The following is a 17,657-nucleotide window of genomic DNA, read 5'->3' as shown; positions in this document are numbered from 1 at the left end:
TGCTTATAGGAGTTATGAGATTGATCACTGTTCACCTTGCATGTTTCTGATCATGAATATTCTCAGATCACTCCAACTGTAGAATTTTCGTCAGGCTACAGGTTTCATTTTGATTTTCTGATCCGAGTGCGTGACATGACAGAAGCGCATCAAAACCAGTATAAGCATTATGTTCAAATCCTGACCGTGAAGGATAGGGTGAATTGTGAACATCTTCCAGACAAGGATCCTATTTATGTTTATTAGCTTCTATTACCCAAACTCTGAACACCGTAGCTCGTTTTTGCTGTCATTAAAAATCTGAACAAAAGAGTGATTGAGATTGAAAAATTGTCTTTTATTACAATACCAAATGACGAAAGAAATCTTCAACACAAGATTTTGGGGGAAATCAGCTAATACATTCTACATCAAAGTACCTGCAAAGCTAAAATACTCAAAGTATGATTTTCCCCGAAGAAAACAAAATAACTTAAATAATGCTACGCTATAAGATGACAAATAAATATTCATCAAAACAAACCCAGAGCAAAAAGATGGCGAACAAATAAGGCATATAAAAAGTTGCATAGCACCGGAGTAAACTTCCACATTGGGGACGGAAAGTTGGGGTGGTGGAGGGTTGAACAAAATGAAAAAACTTTGATCCACTTTACAGTTTGTATTCACTGAATCCCATGTATATGGAAAGGTTAACGGCTGCAAACCACAAGCTATCGCGTGCCTATCCAAGCCAGTGATTGGTTACCAAACTTGAGGCCCCCAACGGGGTAAAGTTCTGCGAGGTCCCCAATAGGGTAAAGACACATAGATACGTTTTAAACATAAATGTTATTATGTTCCATAATACTGATTTTATGTTTATCAGCTTCTATTACCCAAACTCTGCTCACCGTAGCTCGTTTTTGCTGTCATTAAAAATCTGAACAAAAGAGTGATTGAGATTGAAAAATTGTCATTTATCACAATACTAAATGACGAAAGAAAGCTTCAACATAAGATTTTTGGGGAAATCAGCTAATACATTCTACATCAAAGTACCTGCAAAGCTAAATTACTCAAAGTCTGATTTCCCCAAAAGAAGACAAAATAACTTAAATAATAAAAAAACTACGCTATAAGAAGACAAATAAATATTCATCAAAACAAACCCAGAGCAAAAAGATGGTGAACAAATAAGGCCACAAGATATGAAACACAGTATCATATTTGCGCCATCCTGACTTGTCAACCATCTATAATCATCAGTTCCTTCCCTCTGCAGCTGATAATGACAGTTTGAGAAATGATCTCATACATGTTATTTCCCTTATTCTCATTGAGAATGTTAAGGCTTTTGAAGTGTTAAGGAAACTTTTCCAAAGCAATTTGTACATGCATATTCAGATGTTGTACATGAATATTCAGATGTTATGGTGAAGAAGTCTGTTGTGGTATGAAACTTAAGTACAAATTGACAAAATGCTTGTATGAAGATGAGTTAGTGAACTAAAATTTCCTTCATTTTAAAATTGTCTGATAAATATTCCTACACTAGTGCCTAAGGTTATAAAATGTTAGATTACTGGTACAAAAGTTTAGAAAAATATTCAGCTTTCTAGCAATTATGTAGGAAAGGACTCGAGCCACGAACACCCTGTAATGGCCTACGCTTGGCCAAGTGAAGCGTAGGCTTTGAGTAATTGGTGTGTTTTACCCATTTTTTCTGTATTTGATTTCTATCTATCAGAAAGCTTTCATGTAAATGTGAACTTCTTTGGCCCAATGGTTCACGAGAAGAAAATATTTGAAGATTTTTCCTATATATTTGTATGTAAAACTTTGATCCCCCCTTGTGGCCCCATCCTACCCCCAGGGGCCATGATTTGAACAAACTTGAATCTGCACTATTTTAACAATTTAGAATTCCCTTTACCTAAGGATGCTTTGTGCCAACTTTGGTTGAAATTGGCCCAGTGGTTTTTGAGAAGAAGTTAAAAATGTTAAAAGTTTACAGACGGACGGACAGACAGACGGACGGACGCCGGAATACGGGTGATCAGAAAAGCTCACTTGAGCTTTTAGCTCAGGTGAGCTAACAATGACGCAAAAACAAAACGTCAAGCATAAATGTCATCGAGAAAAAACCAAAGTGACGTAAACATCAAGTAAAATCCGCAATTGCATTAAAGTGGGATTGGTTTTTTACTCATTTGTTTTTTGTGACCGTTAATGACGATTTAACTGTCACAAGCTGACAAATATCCGTATTCTTAGTTTCACTAACGCCACTATTAAATCAGTATTGACAGTGGCAAATAACAAATTATATAGTTATTCTCTGAGTGAATGTTAGAGCAATCCTTTGCAAACTGCAAGGTGGCGAAAAAGTCGTTTGTAGGCGTCTTTAAACGCGGAGTGGAAAAGAGTAAACAGGTACACGTAGCTCCGGTATTGAAATGTAACAAATCGATGTATATCCCTACACAAATCACATCCGAGGTTTGTGAAGTGTAGCCGAAGCGTAACGGAATCGTCCAGGGGTTGCCGATTGGATCTATAAGGTGATGCCAAATTACGCAGTTGGATATGTTATCGGTCTTGTCTGGCGATAACAGAAAACAACACCCTACACGGTATTGAATTTTTTCCCACCTACACAAACAAGACAACCCTAAAATGGCATGTATGTATACTGCCTGATTGCACCCCAACTAGTAGCTTCGGTTCCCAACATTAAATACATGTAGTTTCTTCGTAAACAACTGATTTTTCCACAAATGATAAATATTTTCCTGGATTTTCGTTTACTTTCATTTATGTTTCTACGAATGTTTGCTCGATATATACAAAAATTGTTCAGATTTAAAGAAGCAAGGATTACATGCAAGGTGAAGATAACGAACAGTGATCAATCTCATAACTCCTACAAGCAATACAAAATAGATAGTTGGGCAAACATGGACCCCTGGACACACCAGAGGTGGGATCAGGTGCCTAGGAGGAGTAAGCATCCCCTGTTGACCGGTCACACTCGCCGTGATCCTTCTTTCGAAAAGTAGTAGACTGATTGGAAGCCATCAGAGAAAATTCAACACCGAACATATATCATTTAGCTAACCGCTGTAAAATTACTGAAATGTTGCCAAAATGGCGTAAAACAATAAACAATAGATCAATCTAAATTTCAATATATCATTCCATCTTTGAATTTTCATCATCGGTGTGTGTTGACACAATCACCATCATTTATTTCCAAATCTTCTGGACCACTGTTACGCTCGCTGAAATAGAAATGAGGTTTGTATCAATGCAAGGAAAACACAACGGTATGTATAAGGATCCAAACAAAGTTTGTCCAAAACATTTTTAAATGATTGTGCTCCAGATCGCGGCATGTCTGTATGTTGTTTACGTCCCATTCGATAATTTTTCACTCATGTAGAGAAATCACCTCATTCAGGTGAAGTGCCACAGATTTTAAATTATATATATGACGCTCAAGGCTATAGCAGCGAGGGTTATTGTGTCAAAGCCTACCGTGACATTGGTCATCCGTTTCCAAGGCGGTCGTATTTGAAACTCCCACAACTTTCATTTCTAAAGCCGAGCGCGTGGCGAAGGAACAGTCTATTATTAAACCCGGAATTCCCAAGTTGCAAAGTGACTAACGAACGTGTATTGTAATATTGTTTACACGATCGAACGAGTCAAAATGATAAAGCCGGGAAAAATGATAGTACCCACAGCCGCTGGCTTAATATTTTTCATGGTAAGTTAATGGTTTTGAAATATATATGTATTAGTATGAAGTATACGGAAACGGTGGATTCTGTGGAGTATTTCCCGTTCTCTCTGTACTTTCTGTTTGCCTTGTTCATAATAAGGCTTTTGATTTTACAAAATGTTGACCTCCTCATAACATTACTGCAGACAATATATTCCGTTTTTTCTTCCGTTCCGCGTTTTAGCAACACCCTCCAAAACTAACATTTCTTGAACGCCATTGCACCAGGTATGTTGATCTCGCACGCATTATCAATCTTGGATTTACATCCCTAATACAAGTAAGCAGCATTTGTTGTTGATTGATTGGGCTGCAAAATTTAGGCCTATGCTCGGGGCTTCCGGCCATTGAGTAGGGAGGGAGCTTTTTTCGTGCCACACCTGCTGTGACACGGGGCCTCGGTTTTTGCGGTCTCATCCAAAGGACCGCCCCATTTAGTCACCTCTTACAACTAGGAAGGGGTACTGAGGACCTATTCTAACCCATATCCCCACGAGACTATTTGTTTTTGATTTAGGCTTCGAAATATTCAAGATATATGCATTATAATGATTGGTTGGTTGTATATCTTTTAAAATCCCACTCGAGAATATTTCACTCATATGGAGACGTCATCATTGCCGGTGAAGAGTTGCAAAATTTTGGCATATCTTCGGAGCTTACGGCCTTTGAGCAGGGAGGGAACTTATTGTGCCACATCTGTATGATATATGAAAATGTTGCGTTTCAACTTTCACGCACTTTACTATCACGTCACAATGAAAAATACGTTGTTTAAAAATTTTAACAGTCATTATCTTATGACGTCTAGATTTGTTAAACTTAAACGTTCCGTACGAGGCGACTAAATGGAAAACGTGGCTTGAGAATGTTTATAAGCCCCTTCTATGAAGTCACGTAGTGGCCTTCAGCTTAAACATTTTGACCCCCAAATCAATAAGGTTCTTTTTCTTCTAACAAGAAAGCTACCTGTGAAGAATCAACTTAATCGAGTGAAAAATGTGGTCTATATAAGCTCAGTATTCCACACACAGACCCACACACGACCGGTCTTGTTATTCCTCTCGCAATAAATTCCTAGGGGATAATAAATCATTGCGCTATCGGTAAGTCTTAATGCCTCGTTACAGACTAAGTTCGGTAAGTCTTAATGCCTTGTTACAGACTAAGTTCGGTAATTCTCAATACCTCGTTACAGACAAGTTCGGTAAGTCTTAATGCCTCGTTACAGACTAAGTTCGGTACGTCTTAATGCCTCGTTACAGACTAAGTTCGGTACGTTTTAATGCCTCGTTACAGACTAAGTTCGGTACGTCTTAATGCCTCGTTACAGACTAAGTTCGGTAAGTCTTAATGCCTCGTTACAGACTAAGTTCACTAATTGTTCAAATTCTCTCGAAGTCACACGTTCTTGAGGTCGGCCAGAATTTAGACCAGCAATCCGTTAAAATGTGTAGTAATAACCCAAACAGAGGACCAGACTCGCTCCACAATCCGGTACAATGTGTTGTTATAATCTAAATACAGGACCAGACTCGCTCCAGAATCCGGTAAAATGTGTTGTTATAATCTAAATATAGGACCAGATTCGCTCCACAATCCGGTAAAATGTGTTGTTAAGGTCATACGCGACGTTTCTGACAAAAAGTAACTCTTGAAATTATATTCTGCTTGATATTTAGATATTTAATTGAAGTAGACATTTACGGCAAACTGACAACTCAACTATCATTCTCTACCCAGAGTTCCTGCGCTCCTCGCACTACACCTCTGTTGACGGCATTTTACAGAAATCTTATAAAAGTTTCTAATATCCAATATTTATGTTTTGGACTAAATATTTAGTCATATTTTGAAATGTTTTTGGTGCAATTAAATTGATGCTTACTGTCAATTGTTTAATATTGCCGTTTTCTGATCCTGCATTTGGAACCACTTCGTAATATGCGTATGAATGAAGGACATTCACGTGATGGAGATTTAAATGTAAACATGGAATCAAAATTAAGAAAGGCTGTAAAATACCCTAGAACTTGTAAAATAAGAGACAAAGAGTTAAATGGTAAATATGTACTAAACAAAGTGTCATTGGGCTATGAAAAGAACCCGATGTATCACCTGTTGCCAAAACTTTTCAAGGGAAAGGAAACCGAGAATCATTGTTTATATCATGTGATTATATTGTCACGTGATTCCAAGCGTTGACAGAGGTGTGTGTGAGCTTGCATAACGCACCCTCTGATGAGAGAATGCTCAAATATATGATAAATGGGATGATTTCAGCTTCTTCATCGTCAACTTCTCATATTTATGACTGTATCAATATTCCACTATCACTTGCATATGGTGTTTATACCTATCAACTGATTCAATATGCTAGATCTTGTTCTGCGTGTGACCAATTTTTAAATCGAGGAAAGCTACTGACAAACAAGTTTATGGTGCAGGGGTTTCAACAATCTCGATTAAACTCAGCATTTCGCAAATTCTATGGTTGTTTTAACGATCTAGTATGCCAATACAACCTATCATTGGGTCAAATGCTGTTTGATATGTTTCATACCGATTGTTAGGCCGTTCTTGGCACACTGATTTTGACTACGGATAACTCCGTTTACCTGATCAGGATATAGGGCTCACGGCGGGTGTGACCGGTCGACAGGGGATGCTTACTCCTCCCAGGCACCTGATCCCACCTCTGGTGTGTCCCGGGGTCCGTGTTTACCCAACTCTCTATTTTGTATTGCTTATAGGAGTTATGAGATTGATCACTGTTCGTTATCTTCACCTTTCATGAATATCGGTAGATCGTGTAGGATGTAAAACTTGTACGGTACCAATTTTGATGCACCAGATGCGCATTTCGACAAATAATGTCTCTTCAGTGATGCTCAAACCAAAATTTTGAAATCCGAAATAACAACATACTTGTTAGAACTATTTTAGGGAAAAACAGAGTGCCAAAAAGTGGAGCCAAATTCGTCGAAGGATAAGAGCTATGCATGAGGGAGATAATGTGAGAAATAGATTTAAATTTTATGTTGTAGTAATATTACAATGCTTTGTATATTGTCCTGGCTATATCACCTTACTAGTGATACAAGGGTCATGGATTTGATCCCCGAATGATTCAAAGATTTTTCTTGCCATATTTGCTACGATAATTTAGTAATCTCCAAATATACAACCTTATTTTGTAATACACAAGGTATACCCAACTTCATATACAGCCACCAGCTGTTATTAAGGAAATATGGTACAACACACTAACCTTTCTGTCATGAGGTCCTTCTCATGTTCTATGTCTTCCACTTGCTCCAGCAGTTTTCGCTTTCTCGTTTCTGGTAGATGTAATGACAATAAAGCCACAATAATGGTGACGATTCCGTAAATCAATAAAGGTAAAATTTTCTGCAATTTACCATCCGCCTAAAAGACAAGTACATCAAATATTTGAATGTGATAATACAAATGGCATTTAAGGTAACTCCCTACTCGCATTTTTATCTGATAAAAGTATAGAGAGTTTACTTATTTCCATTTAGTAGATTTAAAACTAATAAATCATCTAATAACATATACGGGTCATCGCACTTTTTAAGATATGAGACTTGCATATACATTGTATAAACATCAGAAAACCGCATTTTTCATGCACACTGTCTTTCACTACCCAGAGTTCCGTGCGCTACTCGCATTTTACCTCTGTGAACGGTCATTTTACAAATATCTTATAAAAGTTTCTAATATTCAACATTTATGTTTTGGACTAAATATTTAGTCATATTATGAAAAGCTTTTAGTGCAATTAACTTGATGCTTTCTGTAAATTGTTTAAAATCGCAATTGGAACTATTAAGTAATATGCGTATGAATGTAGAACGTACGCGTGGTGGAGGTTTAATGTAAACATGAAATTAAAAGTAAGAAAGGCTGTAAAAATACGATAAAACTTGTAAAATAAGAGACAAACAGCTAAATGGTAAAACTGTTCTTCAAAAAGTGTCATTGGGCTATGAAAAGAACCTGATGTATCACCTGTAGCTAGAACTTTTAAAGAAAAAAGAAACGAAAATGACTGGGTTTTTTTTTTTTATCATATGCTTATATTGTCATGTGATTCCAAACGTTGACAAAGGTGTAAGTGAAGCTTGTGTAACGCACCCTCTGATGAGAGAATGATACAGTGTTATCAAAACTTCACAGAAACTGTTTATAAGGATATAATAGTATTGATAACAATTTCATGAAACTGTTTCTTTGCAAAAATGTACAAAATGTCTGTGAAAAATGAAAGGAAATCTATCGCATAATGAACTTGATATAGAAATAAATTAAACAGAGTTATTGTCCTTGGATTCAATATTTTGAAACGTATCATTGACTTTTTACATATAACTTATAATTCTAAAATATTTTATGTTTAACAAGATATTTTGCAATAACTATCGGAAAAGACTCCAATAAAATGTATGTTCCTATCATGCATAAATCTAATTAAATCATCGATTTTGCAAAATTTGATGACGTCACACGAGGTTGGAATAACTTAAATTGAAGAAATTGATGGTGTATTTAAAAAATTCAATGTTTTGTAAACCTTATCACATGCAAATGAGCTAATTATAAATACATTCACCCTAATTTTAATTGTTTTATTACTGCATGTGTAACTTGAATTTAAATTCAATGCTCACGAGTTGGTACATATAAGGCGAGATGTTGGATCCTATTCGAGCACCACAGCTACAGATTCCCATCACGAAACTTCGGACAACAGTCGGGAACAGTTCCCCCGTGTAGATAAAGATTTCCCCGAATCCGGCAGAAATCCCAAGCTTTCCGATCATAGATAGTGCTATCATTATCCAGTTATGTGCTGAAGAGTTAAGTCTGTTCTTATTAATTTTCATTGGTGATTCAATATTGCTTTCTTTCAGAAACTAATTGATATTCATTTCGCATTTGTCCCCTGGGGATCCGGGTTAGGATAGGTCCTCAGTATCACCTTGCTTGTCGTAAGAGGCGACTAAATGGGGCGGTACTTTGGATGAGACAGTAAAAACCGAGGTTCTGTGTCACAGCAGGTGTGGTACAATAAAGATCCCTCCCTGCTCAAAGGCCGTAAGCGTTGAGCATAGGCAAAAATGTTGCAGCCCTTCATCGGCAATGTTGACGTCTCCACATGAGGAAAAACTTAACGAGAGGGACGTTAAACAATATAAAATCAATCCTTTGGCATTTCAAAATATGAAGTGTTCAACAAGTATTGCTACTAATTCAAAGATTAAAAGTAAAAATCATCACTTCCCATGTATCTTCGGTTATTGACGTTTCTTTTTTCTTGTGGTTTTTGTTTTTGTTTGTTTGTGGGGTGTTTTGGCCCATCTTCCATGGTGAAACTCTTTTAAAACCCCATCTTTAAATGTTCAAATTCGTGAATTAAACGATCAATTATTAAAAATCCCGACGACAATTTAGCCCTCGGGTTCTGTATGTGAGAAGTTTATACAAAAGATGAACGAAGGACAAGTTTTGTTCAGAAAAGCTCACTTATATTCAGGTGACCAATTAAGGCGATGGGTGTAATCAATTAAGGCGATGGGTGTAGTCAATTAAGGCGGTGGGGGTAATCAATTAAGGCGATGGTTGTAATCAATTAAGGCGATGGGTGTAATCAATTAAGGTGGTGGGGGTAATCAATTAAGGCGATGGTTGTAATCAATTAAATCGATGGGTGTAATCAATTAAAGCAGTGGGTGTAATCAATAGTTGTGAATGAAATGTAGTCGTTTATCGAGTGATAAGAACCTTAAAAATCCTATACAAAAGCAAGTATTTCGTAGTATGGCAATGTACTTTTATGTCTACTAGTTCTGTGTTTCATTTCAATATAATGTGTCCAAGCATTCTGCATTTGAAGGGAAACAAATGATAAAAAGACTCCAGTACGTTATCCTAAGGCTGCTAGTACTCCGCGTCGATCCAAGTCCCACAACGGGTGTACATGTGCTTTTCGTCTCGACGTGAGACTACATACATAGAGTACACACAGTTTTTGACATATGATCTCTTCAGAAAAAGTTTGATGTTCAAACAGATATGACATCATAAATACATGACTTTTCCCGCCTTTTCTCAACTTTCGGTGATAAATGTTGGGGCAGGCATGGTAAAAAGGTGGGACAGAAGGGGAAAAAAACAGGAGATAGAAAAGGGACGGATGTGCTTCTTTGTACGAGTTCCCATTCCATAATAAAGTTTTGTACTCTTGCTAAATGCCAGAAACCCAATTTCCTACAATGTTCCGGGATGGGACAGACGACAGACAAAGTAACCCCAAATCGTCGCTGTGCTTCGATCGCAAAAAACAATGGTAAAACTTACAATCGTCCCCAAATTTTATTGGAAGCACTGACGCCAGGCACGCTATTCCACTCATAAACATCACGGTGAGATGCATTGGCTTTCGTCCGGTCCTGTCCATGAAGATACACAAAGAGTAGCCGATAAGTTCCACAATGCAGGATAAAGCGAAATTAAGGTACAAGTTGCCGCCTAACTTCCCAATGTGAAGGGTTAACCCGTAGTAAATGAAGGATATCACAAACCTGAAAAATATTAAAAACGGTCGAAAAATATAAATTATGTTTTACACCAATTCACATATATTTATGCAACACATGAAGGGGATTTCAACGCCCCCCCCCCCCCCCCCCCCCCCATTATTTACATTACAAAATACGCTATCCATAAAATATCAGATAGAACTGGCACAAAGAATATCTCTCAAAGGATGAGGTGAAATAGCTACTGGATTCTGCCCCCTTTTCCCATGGTCTACAAAAGCAATTCTACTGTTTTTGTATACATGCTTTATGAATAGTTTATAGCTTTGATAATTCCCTTTGGTGTTTTTGTTGGTTGGCCATGATGAAATCCGAAAAATTGTCTGATTTTTAAACTCTATAACAAGCCATCCTCGTCATAGTTTGTAATATTTCACTCCTTCTTGAATGATAATAAAGAAGGCGGGTCTAAACATGAAGGATATCAATGTGAATAGACCTTGTGTTTCCTCGTATACAAATCACGTGACATTATGTATTCGGTCATTGTAAGTTGTGTTAAAAATTTAGAATCCTGATATATTTAATCAGATGTAGGCTATTCATGGTTTTCGATGAATACATACATTGTACATTGTATGTTGCATACGTGATAGATTATTTTAATGCATGCTATTCATTTGTCCTGATACTGCTAATACCTAAACATAAAGGCTTTAAATGATCAAAAAACACATTCGGCCATAGATACCACCTCAGAAATAATGAAATACAAAAATAAGTAAGCCTTATTGCTATTAAAATACATATGTAGTAATTTTCAATTAAATACGCAATTTATATGCAGAACTGTTAACCTTTGGCAAGAAAGGTGAATATAACGAACAGTGATCAATCTCATAACTCTTATAAGCAATACAAAATAGATAGTTGGGCAAACACAGACCCCTGGACACAGCAGAGGTGGGATCAGGTGCCTAGGAGGAGTGAGCACCGGTCACACCCGCCATGAGCCCTATATCCTGATTAGGTAAATGGAGTTATCCATAGTCAAAATCAGTGAAACATAAATTTCGTTCAAACTCTAATTATATTACACAATGTATGATATACTAAATATATGCCAAAAAGTGCTCACAAAATATTATAAGTATCTGGGTTCGTATAATTATTTATGAAAAGATATTGATTATCTATTTTTGTTTTTAAAAAATACTTGTCGATGCTGTATACATGTAGCTCTTTCTTCTCGGGTTAATTATGTTATAGATAGAATAATGGACCAAAAATAGACACCGAATGTGTAGAATTTTAATAAAGGAAATATTAGAACCTTATTAGTGCATTCCACTTTGCATATGCTGTTAAAGAACAGAACTATCTAATTATTTATTTATTTTGAAAATTAGATTCAGAGATGTCAATTTATTTATGATAACGATAATAGATATAGAGGTATAAAAGTGTATTGGTGTATAAATTACACACTATATATAGACATTCATCCCGTGGGAATACGGGTTAGAATAGGTCCTCAGTACCTTTTCCTGGTCGCAAGAGCCGATTAAATGGAGTGATCCTTCGGATGAGACCGCACAAACCAAGGTCCTGTCTCACAGCAGGTATGGTACGATAAAGATCCCTCCCTACTCAATATCCGTAAGTGCCAAGCATATGCCTAAATTTTGCAGCCCTCGCCGGCAATGGTGACATCTCCATATTAGTAAAATATTCTGTAGAGGGACGATAAACAATATACAGTCAATCGAAGACACTGTGTAAAGTACATGACGTTGAGGGTGTGTTTATGTCCCCGAGACAGAGGAGAATGCATCCCCATATTTCGTATAGAGCGAGCTATTCCAGGTAGGTCATTGATTTCAACAAACAGTTTTCCATGATGGAGAGTATTTGTAAAAGATTTGCTAATCTTATTTTAAATATCGCCAATATGGAGTAAATTTATTCCCATTCCAAATTAACAAGTCTTTAATGATATACAAATACAGCATAAATGCTTTAACTGTACCTACCTGTGCCCTATTTATCATTTCCATATCTCTAAAGGTATTGCCGGGGCCAAGTGCCTATGAAAATTTCAAGTAATAAGCAAACCCCAACCTTGAAGAGTTATATACCGACTGAGGCGAATCTATTCGCCTTGTAACATTTAAATCATAAAAGTACAAATGTTAATAAGTTAAATCAATCTGATTAAAACCAGATCCTGAGATCCGCTCACTTAGATCGCTACACTAGTGCAACGATGTAAGTGAGCGGATCTCAGGATCTGGTTTTAATCAGATTGTAAGTTAAATCATTTAGATTTCAAGGTTGTTCAAGGTTGTTCTCTACATCGTCATCACGGCTGGCTTCCTTTTAAATCAGGGATGAAAATATAAAAATCAGCAATATTTGTCAATTCATTAAAATAAGTTTACTTATCGACTAGCGGAGTAGGTTAGCACGTCGACTTCTGAACTGTAGATCGCGGTTTAGAGTCCAACAGAGGTTTTGGTTTTAATTTCACATTGCTTTCTACTAAAACTGTAATTTTTGACTAAATAGATTAAATTTGAAAGTTTTCAATTTCAAAATACATATCCACCACTTTTTATCCATATCAAATTTCTCTGGTGTAGCACACCTCCTTAACTTATAAGAAGAAATTTTATTTTCATAAATATATTGGGGGCCGTTAACACATAGTTATTTTTTTTTTATCGTATGTTATCAATGTAAATGTATAATAATGAAATCAGGAATGGTAAAATATATCAATTTCAAAGATTTTAATATGTGCACTCGCAAAAAAGCAGAAATACTATTCAATAGATCACCAACTTTCTTAAATCTGAATAATTTTCACATATATCGAGCAAAGGCTTGTAGAACCAACACTGTAAATAAACGAAAAGCCTGGAAAACATTTGTATCAAATTTAAATTCGCATACTCATATGAATAAAGTTTGGAAAGCGATAAGGAAAAAAGGAAAAGGTTCCGGTAAAAAATATCAACACCTAAAGGCAGGAAATAATATAGTCACAGATAGGAAAGATACATCTAACGGTATAGCTAATACTATCTCTAAAAAATCATCAAAAGACAACATGAATCAAAATTTTATTTCATACAAAAGTCAAGAAGAACAGAAAACTTTGGATTTTACATCTGAAACCAACGAGTGTTATAACGAACCATTTACTTATGATGAGTTGTTGAAATCTCTAGAAAGGTCTCATGATACAGCTGCAGACCTGGATCAGATCCATCATAAAACATCTTCCTAAACCTACCAAAGAATGTCTTCTGCAAATTTTTAACATGATCTGGGAAAGTGGTAATTTCCCATCTTCCTGGTCACAGGCTACAATTATTCCTATTCCAAAACAGGGAAAGGATCACTCAGGTCCTAATAATTATCGACCAATAGCCTTAACAAGCTGCGTATCTAAAACCATGGAACGGATGATCAATGAACGCTTGGTATGATTTCTCGAAACCAATAACATTCTAACTGATATACAATGCGGTTTGAAGAAAAATCGAAGCACAATCGACCAGTTAGTAAGACTTGAAACCTATATCTTTTCTCTTTTTAAGTAGCCAGTTACTAGTAGCCAACTTTACCGATCTTATGTCAACAGTGATTTTCCATGATGTGCACTTGAGTGGGCATCAAATGGGGCATGCCACAGATGTGAGTGATATTGTACACTGTGTCAGGTTTGTATCGAAAGGGTTGCATGCAGTGATCCTTGACGTTGACCGAACTTTTCAGCGGAGACTGTTTCTACAAAGAATGCATAGATTGTCGGTAATCTGTCTGTGTGTGTCTCTAGTACTTGATCTAGACAGCTGTTGAGAGGTGGGTGATTTCTCTCCCTTTGGGAAGACGTGTGAGGTACGTGGTGAATTGCGTCGCTTACGGAAAATCGCACCTTGATGTTTGACCTTGACCCCTCACTTTCAAGGTTAACCACAAACCTTGAAGAGAAAGATTGACCTTGACACACTTTTCAAGGTCATTGGAGAATATTATGTGACTACTCCTTGGAGTTCAAGTAACACGCTTTATGACAGAACACGTCATTTTTCATCCCTTATTTGCCCCCCCCCCCCCTTCCCACCGGTCCAATACAAAAATTCCGAAACCTTATTGCACATCTACATGACACCACCAATTATTTTCCACAATTGGTTACTACTTAAGATGAAGGAGGAGTTTGAGGATAAAGAAAGTGTGACAGACAGGCGGAACAGGGTAACAACAATATACCCGAACTTTCTTTAGAAAGTTCGGATATAAAAAAAAAAAATGAGTGCTTAATTCCCGAAGATATGAACATGTAGAGCATTGTACTTAACAGTCACTCAAGAAAATGTTAAAAAAAAATATTACGGTTAAATAAACAGTTATTAATATTTAATATACTGTTTAATGCATCACATGCACATATTTATCTAGGTTAGTTTTGGCTTGTAGACAGCTGGTATGTGGAGTTTATCCTTTCATTAGCCCTTTCGACGTAAATACTCCCTATTGATCACAGATGGTGAATACCTAAACCGTTTTCCAGCCGTGGGCTTTGCATGAACTTTGTGGGGAGCACATGTTGATCATGTATTAAAGATAAGTGATTGCACCATTCGGTGTTACACAAGTCACTGCTTTGACGGTATGCCAGCACTCACAGGAACTGCCTGTCATGGCCTGGGTATCAAGGTGTCTGGGAATATTTCAAGAGATTAGTCTCAATGGCATCGATCTATATAACCTAAATAAAAATTGAAAGAAAAATCATTTTCATGCAATACATTTCTCTTCATCTCAAGGAAGTTATTGTAAGTCTTAAGTTAAAGCCATATTCTTGAATTTAGTATAAACTAATTTTTTTCTTTACAAAAATTGTATATTTGAAACTGGTTTAGGGAGAGATGATAGAAAAATTCAATGCGGATGGAGGGTTGTTTAATAGTAAGCCATTAATACAGTTGTACGAACTTTAAAACATAGCGTATCATGTTATCAAAGTATACCCCCCTCCACCAAGTACCATCCGAATCGCAATGAATCCAACTTTTAAAACAATAATTTATTGTTTTATAATATCAAATACTATCACTTCTTTTTGAAAATTGTGTAAATATTACATTTATCAAATCTAGCTGCAATAATATATCCCTCTCAGAGTTTTCTACTCTGCCCCCCCCCCCCCCCCTTCTTTTCTTTTTTTAAAGGAAATGACTATGATACAGCTAATCATGCACCCACGGCGCCGATAAGAAATCAGTGATGAAGTTTTGTTGTATATGGGAAGAGTACTATTTAGTAGTGCTACAGCTGCTGTGTCTACGAATGTTTTTCCTACAAATTCTCTCTGTAGATCGTAAAATCATGCTCCTCCCTCTGTGAATATTTGATTTAGACAATTTCAAGCGTGACTGCATGCAACGTATAACTGCATGTATCTTGATTTTTGGATTGTTAATAAGTAACTGTAAATATATTTAGATATACTTGAGCGTATATGTCACTAAAGACTGATGATCGGTATGAAGGCCCTAGATGTGGTAACAAACAAAACCAAGATATTTATTATTTAATGGAAATCAAGTTTACTACCGGTATTTGAATGCATTTATACTGACCTGTACAAATTTCCCCATAAAGTCCACTTTTTGCATCGACCAAAAAACGATAAAAACTGCAGGATATTTCCAACTTGTATGATTCCATGCAAACCGTAAAGGTTTGTTTGTCACTGGAAGAACTCAAATCTCGCGTCATCTCGTTAGCGAGCTTACAGCCCCAATTGGGCTTTCTGTGACACAAGTAAACGTTATTCTTTTCAAAACAAAGTAAACAAATTGTGTATCATCGTATCATTGTTATTTCGGATATCAAACATTTCGGTTGAGCATCACTGAAGAGACATTATTTGTCGAAATGCGCATCTGGTGCATCAAAATTGGTACCGTATAAGTTTTACATTGTAATGAAACGCCAAGACGAAGCGATCATTTTGAGAATACGCATCGGACATTCAAAATTGACCCATTCTTACCTAGTAAACAGAGAACCTCAGCTTGAATGCATATCTTGTGACTGTGCATTAACTATACATCACGTTCCTTTAGAATGTAATGATTTAACGCCCATACGAAATATACTTTCTAATAGTGTGCAATCAATGAAAGAAATTTTACAAATATCGACAAACATTATATTATACAATATTTACAAGAATGCGACTTTTTTAATGATACAACTGTTTATATACAATTTCAACAAATGTTGAATTTCTTTTATTTTATCCTATTTATGTATTTTTAACTTTTATTTCCGTCGGATGGGACGTTAAAGGGTTCCCGTGTGAAGGATCACAACCCCCTTGGTACGCAATAGATCGTTTCCCTGATGTTCGAAAAGGAGTAGACTCACTGGGGCCGTCAGGGTAACTCACACACTCACAACCAAACATAAGTCAATTAGTTAACCTCCATAAAATGGCTGAAATATTGCGAAAACGGCGTAAAACCTCAATCCAATCAATCATATTAGCGCACACGTCATTACTTCACGGTACTGTATCAAACCTCAGGGGGAAAAGACGTGCACAGAAATGTGTCGTGTCACAGTCATGCATCATTTTGATTGGACAACATCTTAAGCTTATTACATGTACTATTATTTTCATTAACGTCTGGCGTGCTTCATACCGATTGTTAGGTCGTTCTTTTCACACTGATTTTTGACTACGGAATACTCCATTTGCCCGATCGAAATATAGGGCTCACGGCGGGTGTGACCGGTCAACAGGGAACGCTTATTCCCCCTAGGCACCTGATCCCACCTGTGGTATATCTAGGGGAGCCCTGTTTACTCTACTCAGAATTTTATATTGTTTTTGAAAGTTATGAGATTGATCACGGTTCGTTATCTGCAGGTAGAATTGTTCACTCTTACTGATGCGTCTCCAGTTGAGGAAGAAGTGCCACACATTTGAGCTTACTCTTAACGCTCGAGGCATGGCAATGATGTTTTTTTTTATCATGCCAACACCTACTGTAATAGAAAGACCTGCGACTCTCACATCAACATGGAGGCGAGGAAACAGTCATCAATTTTACGTCTCACATATTGGTTTGATGGACGAAGGTATGATTGGGACTCAAACCTCATCTTGTGACCCCATCCTCAACCCAGGGTCGTGACCTGAACGAGCTTGAAGTAGATATAAAAATACTTGTATTCTGATTTGTTATGCTGTTCGTTTGTGGGTTTTAAGAAAACATTTCAAGTAAATCTTCTGATAT

The 17,657-nt window shown here is 36.7% G+C and overlaps 1 protein-coding gene across 5 annotated transcripts in view; it reads right to left on the bottom strand.

The window, feature by feature from the left end:
- Positions 1–316: 316 nt before the first annotated feature.
- The window catches only part of LOC125651967 (organic cation transporter protein-like), a 41,695-nt gene continuing 24,354 nt past the window's right edge, over positions 317–17,657 (bottom strand). For 4 of the 5 annotated variants that reach the window (XM_048880821.2, XM_048880820.2, XM_056165384.1 and 1 more), the window contains 4 exons: positions 10,154–10,377; positions 8,464–8,645; positions 7,038–7,195; positions 317–3,263 (listed from right to left, as the gene is read on the bottom strand). In XM_048880821.2, the coding sequence (XP_048736778.1) occupies positions 3,197–3,263; positions 7,038–7,195; positions 8,464–8,645; positions 10,154–10,377 (631 nt within the window). In that variant the 3' untranslated portion in view covers positions 317–3,196. The other variant, XM_048880823.2, reaches the window with a different exon arrangement.

The sequence above is a fragment of the Ostrea edulis genome, chromosome 5 (genome assembly GCF_947568905.1).
Source record: "Ostrea edulis chromosome 5, xbOstEdul1.1, whole genome shotgun sequence".
NCBI lineage: Eukaryota > Metazoa > Mollusca > Bivalvia > Ostreida > Ostreidae > Ostrea > Ostrea edulis.
Note: the sequence above shows the minus strand (reverse complement) of the source record. Positions and strands in the feature narration are given on the sequence as shown.